The 19,641-nt window shown below is 37.1% G+C and overlaps 1 protein-coding gene across 1 annotated transcript; it reads right to left on the bottom strand.

Moving 5' to 3' along the window:
• Positions 1–6,033: 6,033 nt before the first annotated feature.
• Positions 6,034–9,472, bottom strand: LOC129802226 (phenoloxidase 1-like). The gene is made up of 3 exons (XM_055847893.1): positions 8,753–9,472; positions 7,002–7,944; positions 6,034–6,934 (listed from the first exon to the last, which is right to left on the bottom strand). The coding sequence occupies exons 1-3, from the start codon at positions 9,434–9,436 to the stop codon at positions 6,471–6,473; spliced, it is 2,091 nt and encodes a 696-aa protein (XP_055703868.1). The 5' UTR covers positions 9,437–9,472; the 3' UTR covers positions 6,034–6,470.
• Between the last annotated feature and the right edge of the window lie 10,169 nt (positions 9,473–19,641).

The following is a 19,641-nucleotide window of genomic DNA, read 5'->3' as shown; positions in this document are numbered from 1 at the left end:
GTCCGGTCGTTGCTACGAATAGAGCCCAAACGGTCAGAGGTAGCGGCATGGAACCTTCGAGAGACCCCCTTAGGTCGACTCTGGGACATTAATATGTCCTAGTACGCGATATGTGTCAACGATATTCTACGATATTTTAGAACTGTAATAGCAAGTGGTACCACCACCAGACAAAAACATTGATGAACATTTTTTAAAGACTATTTCCCACTATTTCCTAAGTACCTCTAATAAAATAAATTTATAGTCAAAAGATATAAAATGAATAGTACGGGCTTAACTTTGCATAATGGGATTAAATTCACCCCTGAAGATTGCAGTGGAAGATTGATCTTGTGATCTTTCGCTTTCAATATCTCACACCATGCAGATTGAAGATGATCAAAAATCAGTAATCTCACAGTCACACTCGATCCCATGGTGAGTACAGCACCAAAGAATCTCACAATTGTCCGATCATGGACAGATTGAAGGCTCGCGATCGTGGTTTGATGTTGAAAAAGGCGTTCCAAGCACATGCTTCAAATATTTTTGGATGAAGCACTTTTTTTGCCCTCTCATAGATCACACGAGGTGATGGCCAGGGTTTTTGAGGAGATGCTGATGAAAAAGAACATGGAGTGCGAACAATTTGTTTATAGACGTGATTTATATATTGATGATTTTGACAAAATTATTAATGATGTACTCCCCATGGTGAGAATCGGTTCAATCGCACACCATCATCTTGACGTCGCTTCCCCCCCCTTAATTTTTTATGCTGACCATGCTGGGTTTGTGCATTCTGAGGGGCGAAGGATCGTAAGATGAGAAATTGCTTAAGAAGCTTTTCCATCGGACTCCTTTTTGCCCAGATATTGCTCCTCAACACGATTCAGAGTGATCAAGTCTAGGAGTTCGTTTTTTGGTCGATCGATGGGTTACCCAGGGGAGGGAATGGGTTAGAGAGCAATTGAATGGCGATGGAATGAGATCAGACGCAGCATTTATTTGCTTTTCATTAAGGTAACACAAGCAAAACGACGTGTGGCACAAAGAGACGTAACAGCATCAACCATTAATTGTGTGTTCTTTTAGCCTCTTGTAGCGTGAAGCTTTTTTTTCTCTCTCTCCCTGGCCGTCGAAACTTATGCTCAAAGATTCGTGTTATCTTCTGGGAGACTCAACACTGTATTAACACCAATGTTGCCATCGCGCCATGTGTCTCCCCCAGTGAGACAGCATAAGCTTGGGAAAAGAAGCACTAAAATGCGAGGAGAGTGTGTACAAGAAGATGCTTCGGTTCCAGATTTCTATCTCAACTGGTGAATTATGAGCTTAACACCATCGCCACTCTTGCATTTTCTTTACCAGCAACTGCAATGTTCCACTGCGGTTCAAGCATCCGTTTTCACGGCTCATTTTCGCGCGCATTTTTCCAACCAAATTCAAATACCTGGCGGTTATTTCAAATTCACTAAATACACGAAACAACACCTACCATGCTCTTCGCAACAATCAATTAAACCATTTGAGCAACATTTCCAGAGACACCATCGCTAGGATTTTTTTTTGTATACCATTTGGTGTTTTCCCCCGTTTTGGTCAAGCAATTGCACAATGTGATCAGCGATTGGCAAAATAGACGATGGCAGCATCAGATGGAGGAGCCGGTAATTTGTGTTTACCCAGAGAGTGCTTTTACCTGGCCAACGGTGGCAATTAGAGAGTGCGTGGAGCAAGAGGCTGTTCGACAATCTCTCAAAATCACTAATTATCCCCTCGAGTGATCAGTGTGATCGTATACTGTGATCTCGTGATTGTCCAATCATTGGCTCTATGATCATCTTGGACACTTTTCGCAGCTCCCCCAGTTGTGCTCACGGCCATAGTTTTTCCTCGCCAAATGATCATCTCAAGCACCTCCCACGAATGCAAACACACCCGATAACAGTTTCTGACAACGTTATGCAATATTCCATACATTAAGACTTAATATGATTTACAAATTTTGTTCAAGTTCCAATTTATTTAAAAAGTTTAAGGACAAAAGAAGGATCACTTTGGGTAATTTGTACCGGCCTCAGACCTGAGCTTTAGCCTAGTTCCAGAAGGTCTCAAAATTGCAACCAGTTTTATAGATTTCTTTTTTTTCAGAATTTAATATATCATGTGCTCACAACATTATTTTTTTAAATTTTAATTTTCCAAAAATTCGTGACTATTAATAAATTAGAAAAGTTAAACCATATGGCTAAGGGCCTTGACAGACCTGAGGATTAGCCGAGAAGCGGATTAGCATAATTATATTCGAAATAATGGTTAGACTTCATTTACATAATTTTCCACTAAGTCGTCTCTCGGCTTAAGTCGTAAGTGTGCCTAGGGCATAAGCCTTAGGTCTGAAGCCTACATTATGCTATAAAAGTCGGACAGTTCAGAAAGTCGGATACACTGAAAGTCGAACACCTAAAAGGCATTTCCCAAGCTCTTAAATTAGATCTTTGTCTAAATGCATAAAATAAGACCTAAATAGGGTAAGTGTGCCAAATTCCGGCCAGCTTGCAATTCCGGCCACCTTTTTTGTTCCTTGAATTTCAATGAATTTTTAGTTTTTACACACTCTAGAGATTATACAATGCAAAAGAATAACAAAAAATGTAGCTTCGACAAACGAGATGACGTGAAAAAGATATTGGAAGAATTCCCGAAGGGCAAGGAACTATGAGAATGAAGGTGGCCGAAATAGGGCACCAAAGCTATGTCTACATTATTATTCATTTTAAAATGTATGAAGAATAATTTTAGAGTAAATAAAGATGATAAACTGTCTACAAGGTTCCAAGCAAGCGCCTGGCAAGTTGGCCTTTTTTTATGGAGCTATTTGAAGCCAATTCCTAAATTGATCTCGGACTCTGCTCACAGTGCTCCAAGGAAAAAATTTATTTCAACAAAAATTTAGTATATTTATCCCTTCATACGGAAAGGTATCTTATAATACGGAAAAACTTCTCACTTTTTAAATATTTAGCATAACGATTATGAGTACAGAAAAAATCCCATACGTATTTGTATGTGAAAGTAAGAAATTGGCTTCAACTTTGAAGGCCACTCGCCGGGAACTAGGTTCCAAGCAACACTCCTTAAGAAGAAGGAATAAAAAAATCAATTTGTATTAAAAATATTACATTTAAAATTTGAGACTTTGGCACTTACATGCAACTATGCCGAAATTTGGCACACTTACCCTAAGTACTTAACTAAAGCATTTTTTGGAGGAAAATCTGTACTTTTCAGAATTAGTTGCTTTCTTCGTGTAGTTAATGTGATTTAGTGGAGGAGTATTTTCAACAAATTAGAAAATTGTGCCAAATTTCGGACAGTTTGACTGTATTAGGTGAGATTCTTAATAATCTCACCTACTATAATCCTAACAAAATTTCATGTCGTCCGATCGGCCCCAAACTTTGCCAAAAATGTGTTTCAGCACTTCCTGATCACGAATATATGGGGGGCTAAGTTACGTTCCCGACCGGCCGGCGTGCCCCTCTTTGGAGCTTAATAGCTCCTAAACTAAAAGAGATATCGACTTGCGGTTTTCGGCAAAGGTTATATATCGGGTGAAGAGATTAAGCTCTCCGTGAAGGTTACATTACATTGTATTAAAATACTAAAATTTATGAAATTATTTATTATAGTTTCTTATAGATTTTTTTCCTCTCTTTACTGTATACAATTTATTAATAAAGAATTAATATTAAATGGTTTGAACTTTAAATGACAGTATAAAGAGATTACCTTGGGATTATGAGAGAACCAGTAGTATACTTTTCAAGATCTTTTTTTGTAGATAAGTCCTTATGAAATCTTCAATCTGATGGACTTGCAACTCATCAAAGCCACCCAGTTTGGTTTAATTTAATTTGAATCGAAGACAGAATATAAACAGTCACATTGATGATCAACTGAGTCCCATAAATTGTCCAATAATTATCCAAGAGAACCAGCTGACAAAGAGAAAAACAGTCTCACCCAGAAGCACCATGCTGAAGAGTGTCTCCCTGACTGTGAATTATCAAATCCAATTATCTGGTCTGTGTGTATATCTTTAGCAGCTAATTAACATAGATGGTCAGAAAAATTGTAGCATCGCGATCACAGAACGAGAAATTCCTCTAGAGATGAAATAAATTAGTGGGAGAAATATAATATTTCGGCGATCAACAATAATTTACCTGTTCTCAAAATTCTTAATCATTCAGTGTGATAAATAATTCCGAACACACGAGGGAATTCCAATGGATTTGAGACAATTTTCTTCCACAAAGGCCATATGTAGAGGAAACCGAGGAAGGGTAAACAGATCAGATTCACCGGGCTAAAAATTCAGTGGAGATTCTTATCGCCCTTTTTGTTTCTTAAATGATTTAAATAGTGGATCGAGTGAAGAACCATCAGTGGAATTTTGTAAAATCGCCTTTCTTCTTGATTAATCCCAATAGTGTTTGGAATATCTTGTAAAATACGAAATTAATTTTGCTTTTATACGAAAATGAGAGAAGAATCACTTGAATGAGATGAATGAGTTCAATTGAAGTGTTCGCAGAGTGACCGTGCAATCAGCGAGATTTTGGAGACTGATGGACGCGATCAGCACGATTTTGGAGACTGATCGTGCGATCTTGGAGACTGATCATGCGATCAGCGAGATCTTGGAGACTAATCGTGCGATCAGTAAGATCTTGGAGACTGATAGGCGCGATCGGCGTATTCTTGGAGACTGATAGGAACGATCAGAGCGATCTTGGAGACCGATCGTGCGATCAGCGAGATTTTGGAGACCGATTGTGCGATCTATGAGATCTTGGAGACCGATCGTGCAATTAACGTGACCTTGGAGACAGGCTCGATTAGCGCGATATTAGAGACTGAACGTGCGAACAACGCGATCTTATAGAGACTAATCATGCGATTAACGAGATCTTGGAGACGGATCATCTATCAGCGCGATTTTGGAAACTGATAGACACGATTAGTGCGATTTTGGAGACCGATAATGCGATCAGGGCGGTCTTGGAGACTGAAAGGGGCGATCAGTGCTATCTTGAAGGCTGATAGGCGCGATCTTGGAGACCAATCGTTGATCAGCGCAATCTTGGAGACTGATAGGCGCGATCAGCGCAATCGTAGACACTAATCGTGCGATTAGTGATGCCTTGGAGGCCGGTCATGTGATCAGTGCGAACTTGGAGACTGATAGGCTCGATTAGTGCGATCCTGAAGACTGATCGTGAGAACAGCGCGATCTTGGAGACTGATCATGCGATCAACGAGATCTTGGAGACCGAATCTTAGACACTAATCGTGCCATCAGCGGAGCCTTGGAGACCGGTCATGTGATCAGCAAGATCTTGGAGACTGATCACGCGATTAGCGCGATCTTGGAGATATAGCGCAATCACTGCGATCATGGAGATTGATCGGCACGATCTTCCACTCACGTTCGTCCCGCTATCCATACTTATTCACCCCCTGATTCCATTAAAAGTTTAAGAGTTGTGCATGAATTTTGTGAGAAAAAGGTGAAATTTTTCAGCCACGCTAAGGACTTGAACTTTTGATGTTAATTAGATTTTTATTGGCCATATCCATTTTAATATCGTTCAGACTGTTTAATCCTAATTTCAGTTAACAATTAATTAAGACAGTCGTAAAATATTTAGGAACATCAAATAATAAACCTATATTTTCGATGCCGATAATCGTCAAATGAATTTACAAAAATCCATTGATATCCCGCGCTAAATTTATGAGCACATATATATAGAAGTTTCTGGGCATTTGAGTTTTGGTCCAGAAAAATGCCCTCGAAGACAGAAAAATCCACCACCAAGTGTGAAGGACCAGTTTTGTGTCTCTAAATTCTCCATGAGACACCACAATATTAAATTAAGGGGCTCAGGTGAAGAAGAAAAGACAACATGAGAGAAACAACACATCTTGTGCGGTCGAACAATAATACAACTGAAAATTGGAATCTTTACAACCAAGTCAAACGATCAATTGATTAGTTTTATTCATCTAATTATTCACCTCGTTTTTTTTCAATCTTCCTCCTCCTTCAGGCCACAAACAGCAGTTTCACCATAAGATGTTGATACTCTTTTTCGATTGGAATCAGATGGTGATCAAGTTTCTCTCTTCGGACACAAAATATCGTGGTCATAACTTTTCCTTGTTGCCCTCTTGGGAATTGGAATAACAAGTCATTGGGATTTTTTGGGGATCGTATCAATCCATTTTTCAATATTATTTATTTGGTTTATAATCATTGTATAGTATTTCAAGCAAGTATTATTCGTAAGCGTAGCTGATTTAACAGTATTTTTTCAATGCTGGGATAATGGATATTGATAGGGGTTATTGTATAGTTGGGGAGAGGTCCGGTGTCGTTGGCCAAGGGTCAATTTAAGGAATCCGGTCAGTAAGGTTTAGTAATCAAGATCATCTGGTCCGCAGTGAGGTCCTTTCACTGCTACATCCTTGTGCCTAATCTTGAAGTCCATTAGGGCCATGTTGTCGCGGTCAGCAAAATCTTCAATACTTTGGAATTGAAGGGTACGATCGAAGGGGAAACCCATGGCTCTCTTATCCGGATATTTTCGATCGCGAACACCACAGTAGACAGAATTGTCATTGCAAGCTACATTGATATCTTCATTGGTCTTATCCAATTCGTAAGGTGTCAACATGACAAAGAGGTTGCAAGGATAGCCTTCTGCAGTTCCGATTGGAAGAAGATGATGATGAGGAAGGCCACATGCACAAATCGATGCCTCCATTGAACGAAGCGTTTCCTGATCATGAGTCCAAGCGGTTGACAAAGACCTTTCGAAAGGTATGGTCACGTTGGAGTCCTTAGAGCTTCGGAAGAACTTCGTCTCACCAGGATTGACTGAAACACAAAAACATGTTTTCAAAACCGAATTCAACATTTAAAGTTATTTTAAGTCAAGCCTTACAGGTCGCCGTAGTCCTGTCCATTTCAATAGCGTTCCTTCGGTACATGTCCACTGTAAAGTTTGTTAGGTTTTCATTTCTAGTTGGAAACATAAAAATCCTGACAGTGCACTTGATAGGTTGATCCGTGGAGTTTGTGACGTTGATCTTGTATATGAAGTCTTCGTGATTGATATGGCAGAAGCGAATGTAGACCGGATTGCTGCCATCGCCATTCAAGTCCAATCCTATACCCAGATTAACGTCGTCCCACTGCCAGAATGTGCATAGTTCATCTGTGTACTTTTGGTTGACGATTAGGTTGACTTTATCTATCTTAATTCCAGGGCATGCAAGTTCATCAGCACTGTAGGGGGGTAGGGTGTACTTGTAATCTTGGAACAAGTCATCAACCATTTTGTGCCATCTGTAGAAAACGGGATCGCGCATAGCAGTGGTTGTGTCTGACATAACTCCTGGTTGCTCCAAATACATAACGCCTTTAGGATCATGAATGTTTCCGAAGAAAACGTGTCCCATATTGTGACAACTACCGTAAAACTGCGGATTTACCGACAGCCAAGATGCTTCTATCATGTTACCCAAATCATCACAACCCTTTTCAATTGTTAATTCGTGTTTTTCTCCATCCGGACGAATAGCGTATCCCAAATGGATGCAAGCTTTAATCCTTTCACAATAGGTTATCATATCTTGGACTGTTACAGGAGGGCTAGTGACCCCATTAAGCGTTCTCCACTGGCAATCTTTCTGCCTCCCAATAATCATTCTGGATGAATTGTGATTATCCAGTTTTGGATAATAGGCCGGAGCTTTGTCCTCCAAGAAGTTTTCATAGGGTTCAACGCGATGCAATCCAACACAGAGTCTATTGGCATTGTAGCGATTTAGCATTTGATTGTGCATGTAGAAGAAGAGTTCCCCACGACGATCCTTATTGATGATCTTGAATCGAAATAAAAATAATAAACACGATTTACTAAGGCTTTAAAGCTAGGCGAGCTAGGTGTATACTTCAAGAGGGATAGGTTTTGACTCTTATGGTGTTTACACACTAGAAACAATTTTCGTCAAAAATGGCGTTTTTTTTTTTTAATTCTGACGTTTCTACCTACAATGATACGGGAAATTTTCTTTAAAAAGGCATTTTTTAATGAAATTTCTCCTAGTGTGTACTGTGTAGACGTCTTTAAAGATTACCTTAAAATTAAGGGGTTAATTAGTATTTAATGTATTAAAGATCTGGCGAGGAAGACAAATTCTCTTTTGCCTATAGGTCTTCCAAAAAATGAGTAGAGGGATCATCGGTGATAATTCCCCCAGCACAGCCCGAAGACAACCTATTAGAAGTTAAGAAATTAGAAGAAGTTAGAATCTTTTAAGAAAAAGATTCCCTAGAAAAGCTATGCAAGCTAATGTGAGGAGGCGTGGACCCCGAGGCAGACCTAGGACAAGGTGGTTGAATCAAATTCAGAATCTTGCCTTGGAGCGCTTTGGGATCGAACCTGAACATCTTCCTGAAGTGGCGGAGGATCGTCAAGCGTGGGCTGCTAAATTGGATGTCATAGGCCCGCGACCCCAATAGGGATTAACGGTTGAAAATGATGATAATGATGATGATGATTATGGTGATTAGCTTCAGTGTAATTCATAAACGTTTGGCAAATTAGTCTTAAAAGATCAGCTGCCTGAACTGCCCCACCTTCCCCTAACAAGGGGAAAGTGAGGCCTTCATTATGCGGCATTAACCTACCTCTCTGGGACCCGCCATGGGAAAAACAACGTGCCAATGCCAATGATGGAGGTTGATACATGGATCTTCTCTGAAGAAGGCCATTAGATGTTCAGGGTCCAAGTCAGTAGCTGTCCAGTTGCGTGGGATGACAATAGGTTTCCTGAGTTCACTAGGTACCACATAGCAAAGCTCCTTGGCCTCAGACAAAGTGGATTTGGGGAGAAATTTCGAGGGAAAAGCGAGAAGAGCATCAGGAAGCACAATATCCTTTGTATCGTGCCGATGAGCCAAAGCCACAGAGAAACAGTAGACGAAGAGATAAGGATTGACCCTCTCTCTCACGTAGACAGCACAGGCCAGAAGATCATCTACGTCTTTAACATTGTAAAAAAGCTCAATGAGTTTTGCAGCAGCATTCTTGTGTGGTTCATGGAAGATATTGAATGCATCGTCGTGTCCAACAGCTGCAGTAAACTTAAGATCCGGCCACTCAATCGTCTTAACATGCACTTGGTCCATGTTGCTATCCATCTCACTGAAGCGCGTCTGGATATCCTTACCCATGTACTTATGGTCTTCGCTCATAGCTTCAGGTGGAATCTCGTAGCTTACACGGTTCTTGGGCGCAAGAGCCGCCGACTCATTTGGTCTATAGACCAAATTGCAGAGCGCCTTCTTTTTGATCTCCTCTTGATCTCCCATCTTGGTAAATGTTCTAAACTCAGATCGCTCACGATACTGATTGCACATGGGCTGTTAGAGTGCTTTTTATACATGACTTGATTTTCCAGTCCAGGAAATTCCTTATCACTTGCGGGACCACAATTGAGAAAAATATGAAAAAATGCAACTCTGTATCGATTTTGTATAAGGTCAATGAATTTGCTTCCATTAGATTATTTTTATATCAGTTAAATACCATAATAAGTAAATAAAAATTAGCACAATGCAATTTTCAATGAGACTTTATCTAATACACACTGAGAATAATAGGTGGTAGAGGTACTAAAGATTAATCAAAAATTTTTTGGGTAATTTAAAAACTAATCAGTTTTTTTTAATTACTTTAATTTATTGGAAAAGGGTATTAATGAGAAAAGTTGGTGCCCAAAGCATAATCTTCATCGAGGGACAGGAAAAATTCTTACAAGGGGAAGTAAGGCACCTTTAAAATGGATATTGTTCTTATATTTTTAACCAAATTTGGTTAAAATCGGCCTTCATCGGTGATGAATCCATTTTGTACCGATAATGGAATCAGTTTTCTTCTAATTTTTCTTTTACTTGACCTCAAGTTTTTGAATTAAACTTGACCTTACCATGATGGTATAATTTAGCTCCACAAACCAATTGTGAAGCTACATTAGTATATAAGGCTGAATACCATTTAAAAATAGAAAAAAGCCAAATTTTAAAGGTGCCCCAATTCAAAGGTACCCCACTTCCCCCTATATTTACTGTTAGAGTCCTTCCTGATCTCTTGAACTGGGGACGAGGGCATCTTGCAGTCTAGGAGAATGTGCAATGAGAGCACCTGGCATCCATGGCTCACGTGCTATAGAACTAGTCTGGATAGCAGTCTCTCTTGATGGAGTGTCCTATTTTCTTTATTCGTGGGAAGTGGGGCACCTTTGAATTAAATGCATGCAACTTAGTATTATCATAATGTAATATAGCTTCACAATCATCGCGAATCGGTTAAGCGTCTGCAGTAATAAGGGAGTACTTTGTTACAATTCGATCATGTTGTTGTATATCCTGTGTTAGAAGAATCTACTGATCATATGCTCTCAATTCTTCCGGTGTTCGTCAGAAGGGTATTCCTCTTTCAAATTAAAAGAATCTGGTTTTTCTCCAAAGCTTTCAACCTTTGGTATGGGTCTTCTTCAGTGGGCTGAGAAAATATTTATTTGTTTGAGAATAATTTTTAACAATTTTTCATCCTCTCACTCAAGACTTACCCAATTTAGAAACTTTTAAGTATTTGAAAAACGTCTAATGTCTGACTAACTTTATGCATCGTCATGTTCACTCTAACTCTTTCTCGGGGATTCTCACTGTTTTATTAATTTTAAACTATTTTATTTGATTTTTGGAAATTTTTGGTACTCTCCGTGTTGATCTTTCACTGTCGCTTTGTCTACTGACTTCTCTGGATTTTCCTTTCTTCTTTCTCAACGGCATCCTCCAGGGTTCATACTACTGATCATAGATCACCCAGAAGCGCATTCTCCGCAATGTGAATGATTCTTCTATGCTCCCGGAGTTTTTGGAGAAGTGTGGTAAGGAAGGTCAAGCTTAGTCGTTCGGCTAAATTATCGGTTTTCAAAGCTGAGCTCATTCCTATTCTGATCTATTGTCTAGAGATTTGGACAATGACCGAAAGTTTAAGATCGCGAGTACAAGCTGCCGAGAAGAGGTACCTCCGGGCGGTTAAGGGAATCACTCGTTGAGATCGAGTGAAGAACGTAGCCGTTTGTAAGGAACTAAACTAGATGTCCTAAGTCCGCGACCCCAATAGGGATAATCGGTTGAAAATGATGATGATGATGATGATGATGTTTCGGTTCGTTTAGCTAAATTTATTATGTTAAGGTTCAGTTCCACTTCACACTCGGAGAAAAAAACCTCGTTTCCAAAGTGCTCCATTATAAAGGTGCCCAACTTCCCTTCGTAGTTTTCTCTCCAGAAGTATTTGCTTAATTGTTGAACCCTTTGAATAGACCGAATTGAGGAAACTTTCAAAGTATATTATTGCAAATACTTTGAGGAAAGCATCTTTTTGGATCAGAATTTCTTTTTGCAGGATTCCGAGTGATTTTTAAAATTTGTATTGGCGTAGATGGCGTAGATAGTGAACGTAGATATGCCATTTTAGCATTTAGTTTTATAAAATATTTTGCTTTATTCTATTCTTTGATTGATTAGATGAAAGCATTCAAGACTAACTTATAATAATTCAAAACTTTATTGCAGAGGTGTTGAAGAACCGTTTGAAGCCGAGCAAACGTCAAATGAAACTTGTACGTCAATGGTCAAAACGCTTTCTGAACAAAATTTTTTCCTACGTTTATTCAGTTTCAATGGTTCTTGCACACCCTTGTTTTATTGAATCAGAGAGTGCTATAGGATTGATAGGACTGGACTATTTTCTGGGATAAAAACAAATTCGTTTTGTACTTTTATTATTTTTATTTTGGTTAAATAAAATTGCCCTCAAAAGTAAACTTTAAAATTTGAATTATTATTTTTGATTTTAAAATATTAAGACCTAGAAACTTGAATAGGGCAAGCACGCTACTTTATTTACTTTATTTAAGTTAAAATAACATTCCGGAAATGTTTATTTTACCCTGCATTATTGATCCGAAATCGGTGTAAATATTATGCTTTTTAGGTGTATTAGGGGTAAAAGTTATACTTTTTCATGTTAATTTTACCCTTAAAAAGGTGTAAAATTAACATTAAAAAATGTTGATATATTTTTATACCTAAAAAGTGTTAAAGTTTGGAGGAAAAAAGTTAATTGCACCCCTTTTTTTCTCAGTGTAGCTATTTATTTCATTTAAAACATCTTGAAAAAAAAAAGATTTTTCGAAGCTTAAGTCGTCCGAAGGTACCGCGCTTTCCCCTATGTCTCTTAAGAAGGTTTAATAGGGGAATGCTTTCAGGCTTCGCACATACTCTGGTTTCGACTACATCATGTATCTGTATCTGTAATTAATCTGACCTATCCATAGCAATAATTTTAGTAACTTAAAGTTAATTCATAAATTTCCCGAGGAAAATTGGTCAGATTCATTAATGGAATATGGGAAAAATATGATGTGTTGACACCTGAAGGGCTTCCCCTCCGTTGAGATTTGTTAAATTGTTGAAATTTTCCGCATAAAATGCTAACAATTATTTTAGATATTCTTCATAGAATAATAATCTGTGGTGTTGTTGAAATATATCACAGAACAGTGGAAATATTTCATGATGTGTTATCTCAATCATTCGGTGAGTCAATGATCGCGTCTCTTTTTGCATACGATATCTCACTGATTTGTGGTTTCTGTGGGAGCTTCAATGTTGCAATTGCACAAATATTTAATATGTATTACATGGCAAGAGAGAAGAAAATTAATATTTATTCATCAGCATCGGACAAAATGAATAATATTCAAATTTTTGTATCATGGAGACTTCTTTTCGTCCATGAATCAAAAGGAGGGGAACATCAATAAAATGGTAAAAAGATGGAAAAGATTTCTCGTTTGGTGAGATGCCAAGTTGATCTTTCATGTTGCTGCAGAATCTCACACAAAATGTTTGATTTATGATATCTGCCTCGTCACATAAATCTTACCATGGCGGTGAGATGAGTATTTCTGAGTCAGTTAAATTGAAAATTTTCTCTATACTCTATACTTTGAGGGGGTTTTCCATTTGGTTTTGGGGCATTTTCTCCCAGGGTGCACTTTGGCTAAGCCAAAAGATTGCCGAAGCACGTTCTTATTCCTCCTGCTAATGCGGATTCTTCTTCTGTACACTGTTGAATTTGTGCAGTGAATTGTACCATGGTGAAACATATAATTCACCCTCATTTCATAATAAATTGCTCTCAATTGATCACGACAAAAACACCATGAAGGATTTCCCTGGAGTGTGCTTATATACACTCAGAGAAATAAATGTGGAATTTGGGGTATAAAATTGAGTATTGGTCAATTGAAGCTTGTATTAACCCCAAAAGTGTGTAAATTTAAACCCTTTAAGGCTTAGCACATACTCTGGTTTCGAACACTTCATATTTTTCCCGTATTCCTTTAGTAAATATTACTTAATTTTTTCAGGAAATGTAAATGACTTAAGACTAGCTATTAAAATTTATTTCCATAGGTTAGATTCATTAAATAAATATAGCAAAAAATGAAGTATTCGAAGCCAGAGTGTGTGCGACGTCTGGAAGCCTTCCCCAATATCCTGTACATAATTAGGGAACAGGACGCTACCTTCGGACGACTCAAGCTTCGAACAATTCATGTTTAACAATATGTTTTTAGTTATTTTGACCGTTTTGATCCATTATAATACTGTATTTTAATAAATTGTCCAATACCTTGGGTTCATAAAGAAGGGGCAAGGGTCAAATCCATAAAGAACATATTAAAAAATGATTTGTCCGCGATTCAAAGTGATAACCCTTCAGCGCCTCATCATACCCATACGCTTTTCTTTAATTCTAACACTCAAGGACACCCCAGATTTTTAAACAAACGTATGAGTTCCTGGAGTTCTCGTGGTTTTCGCGAGTTCGTTATGGCTTCCCTGGCCAAATTTCGAATTCACGGAACTGAATTTAACACACGTTTTTCTGAGTGCATAATTCGTCCAGAATTGTCACTCACTCAGTCAGAGAGATGCGAAATTCGGGAATTGTTCCGTTTTTATATGTTTGTGTTTCATCAAATTTCGATAGGGAAAGTGGGATCCTCTGCTGAGGGACTTTCTTGTGTTCAGTTGTTGAAAGTGCACGAGTGTCTCCGTACAGTGTGGGACATTGCAGTGGGAAGTAATACTCATTATAGATCATTGTAAATCATTATAGAGTTACATATTGTTGCTTGGTCCCAATCCAGAAGATTAAGGGCTTTCAGGATCATTCCATTAGACCATATTTTGGCGAAATCACTCAGGAAATAATTCTTCAAAAGTTACTAAATTTTGAAATAAAAAAAAAATGCGGAATTTTGTGAAAGTGGAAGATTAATGAATACACTCCCGCTATTAAATAAAAAAAAATTTGGAGGGTCATTAACCCAAGTGTATTGAAGTCAAGGGATAGGGGAAAAGCTCATAATTTTGTCCATGTTTTTATTTTAGCTGTCCAAATTTACATCCAAGTTGTCCAAATTAATAACCAAGTTGTCCAAAATAAGAGTCAAATTCACCTCTACATATCAATTCATTTTAAACGTATTAAAACTAATTTTAGTAAAAATAAGACGATAAATAGCTTGCCAAGTTTCTAAACAATCCTTCTGAAAAGAGAGTAACAAAAAAATCAAATAGTATTGAAAATATCGCACTTCAAACTTGGAACATCAATGCTTATAAGCAGACTGGGCAAAATTACGAGCCCTTACCCTATAACTTATAAAAATAAAATATTACTTTCTATTTTTTTTGTCAATATGTTTGATTTTTTTAAGTCCGGTTCCTGAATTACTATGCTTACCACCTAGCGGGTGATATGCCAGGTAGGACCTGGTACAGTCAGGCGAGTGATAGAAAATTGGGTTACCAACCCCAAGGGATCTGGTCCTTCTAGAGAGGGTTAAACGAGGGGCTAACAACCCTTCCCCGTAAGAGCAAGATTGTTCCGAAAACTCGCAAGGAATCTCCGATGGGACAGACTTTTCGATATCGATCTATGCTACGTTTGTAAAGCGAACTGACGGAGAGTCGCTGGAGCTGGAGAAGGTTAGTGCGATTGGCCCGGTCCTTTAAAATGACTTTGTAGCCACCTAAGTGAGTAAGTCATTATACTTGATTAGGTGTTAAAATCTAGTGTTAAAAATAAGCCCTGTTTTATTCATATTTCACCGCAGAATTTTTCTCAGTGTATTTTGGTCAGATATTGTTTGGTCCATCTTTAGCCACAAAAGATGCCTAGAACTTACCGTTAAAGACTATTCAGCGTCACTTTTTCTCATGCACTTTTCACGACTGCTTTCCCGCCAAATTCCAACAGCATCTCTCTCGTGGAATATTTCACGAGGTCCATCCTCGACATTTTGGGAATTTTGTTGGAGGAAAATCACGAGAAAAAATCGTGGTGTTCTCACAGTAAATTTATACAATTTATTTGCGTCTTTTTTTTCTATTTTATCAACTACAAAAAATACACATTTTTCCGCATTTTTTCTTCTTGCAACAGTCCAAGAAGATGTTCTTTTAGCACTCATTGCGCTAAACTACATCTAAAATAGAGTAATAAATTGTTTACATTTTTTTTCTTGTACTGGCCATGAATGTCCTTTATCCATTTTTTTTTGCATCTCCTTCTACCACCAATTTGGACATTCTGTGGTGATAATCTTTTGACTTAATTAGTTGAAAAGGAATGTCTATCTCACAAACACTTCAACAATTTCATTCACTAACATTTTTAACCCTAAAAAAACATTACAACATTATCACTAAGAACATATTTTCTCATTCTATTCACTAACTCAATTTTTTGCTGATTTTTTTTTAATTTTGTTTTTTTTTTCATACCACTATCTACAGAATTATTTTGCCTTCTGTCCCACTTTTTTTCTATTTAAAAACATTTTGGAAAGTGTGGGTAAAGGTGAGATTATACAATGCAACTATTCACAATTTTTACCTACATTTTTTTGACCTCATGATATTAAGGGCTTCGCATATATCTAGCGATACGATACGACTCTGATAAATACTTTTCACTTAAATGCAAAATTAACTCTGGGTTTTAGGCTGCAATTTAGTCAACGAAACTTTCTTAAAAACGATCTAGAATCAGAAAATGGTGTCCAATCTGTCCAATCATTCATCATAAAATGCTAGTTCACTTTATTCTTTAAAGATTTTTTCTTTAAAGAAAATTAAAGAAAGTTTTGAAAACATAATTGCAGCAACAATTTTTTTTTCATTTTTCTGCAAATACCTTGGATTTAGGAATTTTGGATCAAATTTGCTAAAAATTCCGTAGATTTTCAATACCCTAAATATTTCAATATAATTTTTAGGGGAAAGTGCTCTCCCTTCGAACGTTCATGCCTTCGAACAATGTGAATTTTTTCAACTTTTTTTAAGAGATTTACACATGATTATCACATAATTATCAATAATTGATGATAAACTAACCTATATTTAATAAAAATGTGTAAGTCTCTTAGGAAAACGAAAAGTAAATTCATATTTTTCGAAGACATGAACGTTCGAAGGGAGAGTACTTTCTCCTACACCGTATCGTATCGCCATATTAAGCCCTAACTCTGCAATTTATTTTTTTCCTCAAAAAAGGATTTAAATTGAATGTACAGCAATAAATAAATTCAAACTCTCTGCTCCATCATAAACATTTTGAGTGATTTCTCACGTGGTCATGTCTTTGAGAAACTGGCCATTTAGCGACAACACAATAAATTGTACAGATAATTCGAGTCATGGTAATTGAGCTTGATAAAGTTAGTCCTTAAGTCACTATACTGGCTTCCAATTCACTGAACATAATCGTCAGATTGGCTAAAGAGAACAGTTTGCACGCCAAAATTTTTTTTCCCACAAAATAGTCAGACTATAAAGCCTTTCTCTAGCACCTAACAGGTTTTCTCCACCTTCACACAAATCTTTTAATCCACTTTAATTGATTGCTGGCGCACTCATCCCGCGTGAATGTTCTTGGGATTTCTACCACAGGTGAAGGTGGGCTCTTGGACAGCTCTTGTACGTATTTGTATGCCCTCATGGGGTGAACTTGTCAGTCCAATTCGCATAATTCAATTTGCACGCCAAAATGAAAGCTTGACAATTGATTTTCACCTTCTCACCAGCATCCACCCCTTCAAATCACGTCTTCGGCTCAGCGTGCAAACCATTTGAAATTTTAACAGTTTCATATCGTAGTTTTTTAATTGATAGACTGGGTTCAAGGGGGATTTATCTTGGAAAGGAAGAAAAATATAAAACTCCTCATAAATATCAATGCTGATGACTAAAGACTTCAAGACCTTTCGATTGAATCATTATTTGGCCAAATCGGTTAAGAAATAAGTTCGTTCTTGGGTAATTAAACTCTGAACTTGAAAAATTGAAACCGGAGAATTAGCCGGTTCAAGGTGTAAATAATTAGTTTTGAAGAGTATGAGTGGAAAAGAAAGAAAAATACTTTTCGGAATTTTTCGGAACACTGCAGTGCTCAATATCTTTAATCATGGTACTCAACGAAATGGGAAAAAACATCGTTTTTTACTTGAAAAAGATAGTGCAATATTCATCGGATGGGGGGAGTTCCAGCCTAGAATAAGAGCACATGAAGCTTTGGGAAAAGTATTTTTCAAGGGGTAGATAACTGTGTCGCTCACAGTTCACTCGAGTGCCGATCTACCGATCTCGTGCCGGTCTGCCGCAAGTTTACAAGATTAGTGTTTCTAGTACACTTCATACTAGCATACTAGCATACTGTTTACTTCTGCGATAGTTTCCCCTATGTTTTTCCAGTTTTCTAAATCCATATTTTTTCCAACTAATTTGTTCATTAAAAGTAAGGGCTGAACACCCGTTCGGCAGGGACCACATATTGACAGTTTCATTGAAACACTCGAAATTTATTTAATGTAGGGGACTTGTACCAAATTTCGGCCAGCTTGCAATTCCGGCCACTGCTTTTGTTCCTCAAATTTCCATGGTTTTTAGTTTTTCATGCTCTAAAAGATTGTACAATGCAGAAATAAAACCAAAAATTTCAATTTGACGAACTATATGATGTGAAAAAGTCTTTGTAAGAATTACGGAAGTTCAAGAAACTATGAGAATCTAGGTGGCCGAAATAATACCCAAAACTATGTCTATATTTTTATTCATTTTAGAATGCATTAAGAATGATTTGGAGAAAACAAAGACAATGAATTAGGTACAAAGCAACGTCCCTTAAGAAGATGTAAGAAAAAATTCAAAACTTAAGACTTAGGTGTTTGTATGCAACTATGCCGAAATTTAGTACACTTACCCTATCTAATAAAATTCAAGTACATAATATGATGTTTTCTATTAATGTACCTTTTTATATAAGGTTATGTGTTCTAATATCGTATTCCTAATGCTATAAAATGGGTTGCCAATAGATCATGGCACGAGTTCTTAAACTATCAAATGTGTTTCCTCGACCCTACTTCAAATTTTTAATTTTTATTCAAATAGTTTAAGATTTGACAATATTGAAATTTAGATTTTTAATTTTCTAACTGGTAGATTCACAATGTATTGCTTTTTTTATTTTGAGTAATAAAAAATGCTAAGGCAACAGATGAAATGCTCTAGACTTTATGCCGAAAAATAGAAATACAATTTAAATAAATATTTTAAAAAACTTAATGAAACAAGGAAGATAGCACGATATATAATATTTCAGCTTGAATTAAATTGCTTTTTAATATTGACAAGAGGAATATGAAAAAAGGTTGGAGTACTAAACGTGCCCGTAACCTCTAATTTTCAAAATTTCAGTTTTGAAAATAATTTTTTGGTTTATTTAAAATACACTTCATTCTGGGGAAAATACATTAATTCTCTTTTAGCATTTTAAAAATCGAAATTTGAAATCCAAAAAGATTGTTGAGTGTTCGAAATATTAAATATTTCAGTAATTATTTTTTTTTAATTTTATATAAATAAAACTTCAAGCAATGATCTATATGCAAATTATAGTATCTGACTATGTAAAAGGCATACAAAAGTTATGGAAATTCTCAAAAGAGCCATACATCAACGGCTTATAGGGGAGAGTACCCATGCTTTACACGGTCCCAAGCTTCATAATGTGTAAATTTTTCTTGTTTGTGAATAAATATGACTCTGCAATATATTTTAAAACAGGACACATTCCCCTAGTTTTTAAAATACGGGTGCGATGAGGCACATTTATTGAGGAACGTAGGAAAAATTTAGTCAGAATAAAGCTTGGGACCATGTAAAGCATGGGCACTTTCCCCTACAACTTGTGAAGCAGGACTTCCACCGTTTGCCTTCAGAGGTTAGCCACCAACGCTAAGACGGTGGTGGACGCAATAGGGGGAAAAGCAATAATTGTTTCTGTAAATTGTTGCGCTTTTTAAGCATTTGTCGATGAATATCTATCTATTTATCTATTTTTTTTAGATTAAGTGAAGCGGTAT

The sequence above is a fragment of the Phlebotomus papatasi genome, chromosome 2 (genome assembly GCF_024763615.1).
Source record: "Phlebotomus papatasi isolate M1 chromosome 2, Ppap_2.1, whole genome shotgun sequence".
NCBI lineage: Eukaryota > Metazoa > Arthropoda > Insecta > Diptera > Psychodidae > Phlebotomus > Phlebotomus papatasi.
Note: the sequence above shows the minus strand (reverse complement) of the source record. Positions and strands in the feature narration are given on the sequence as shown.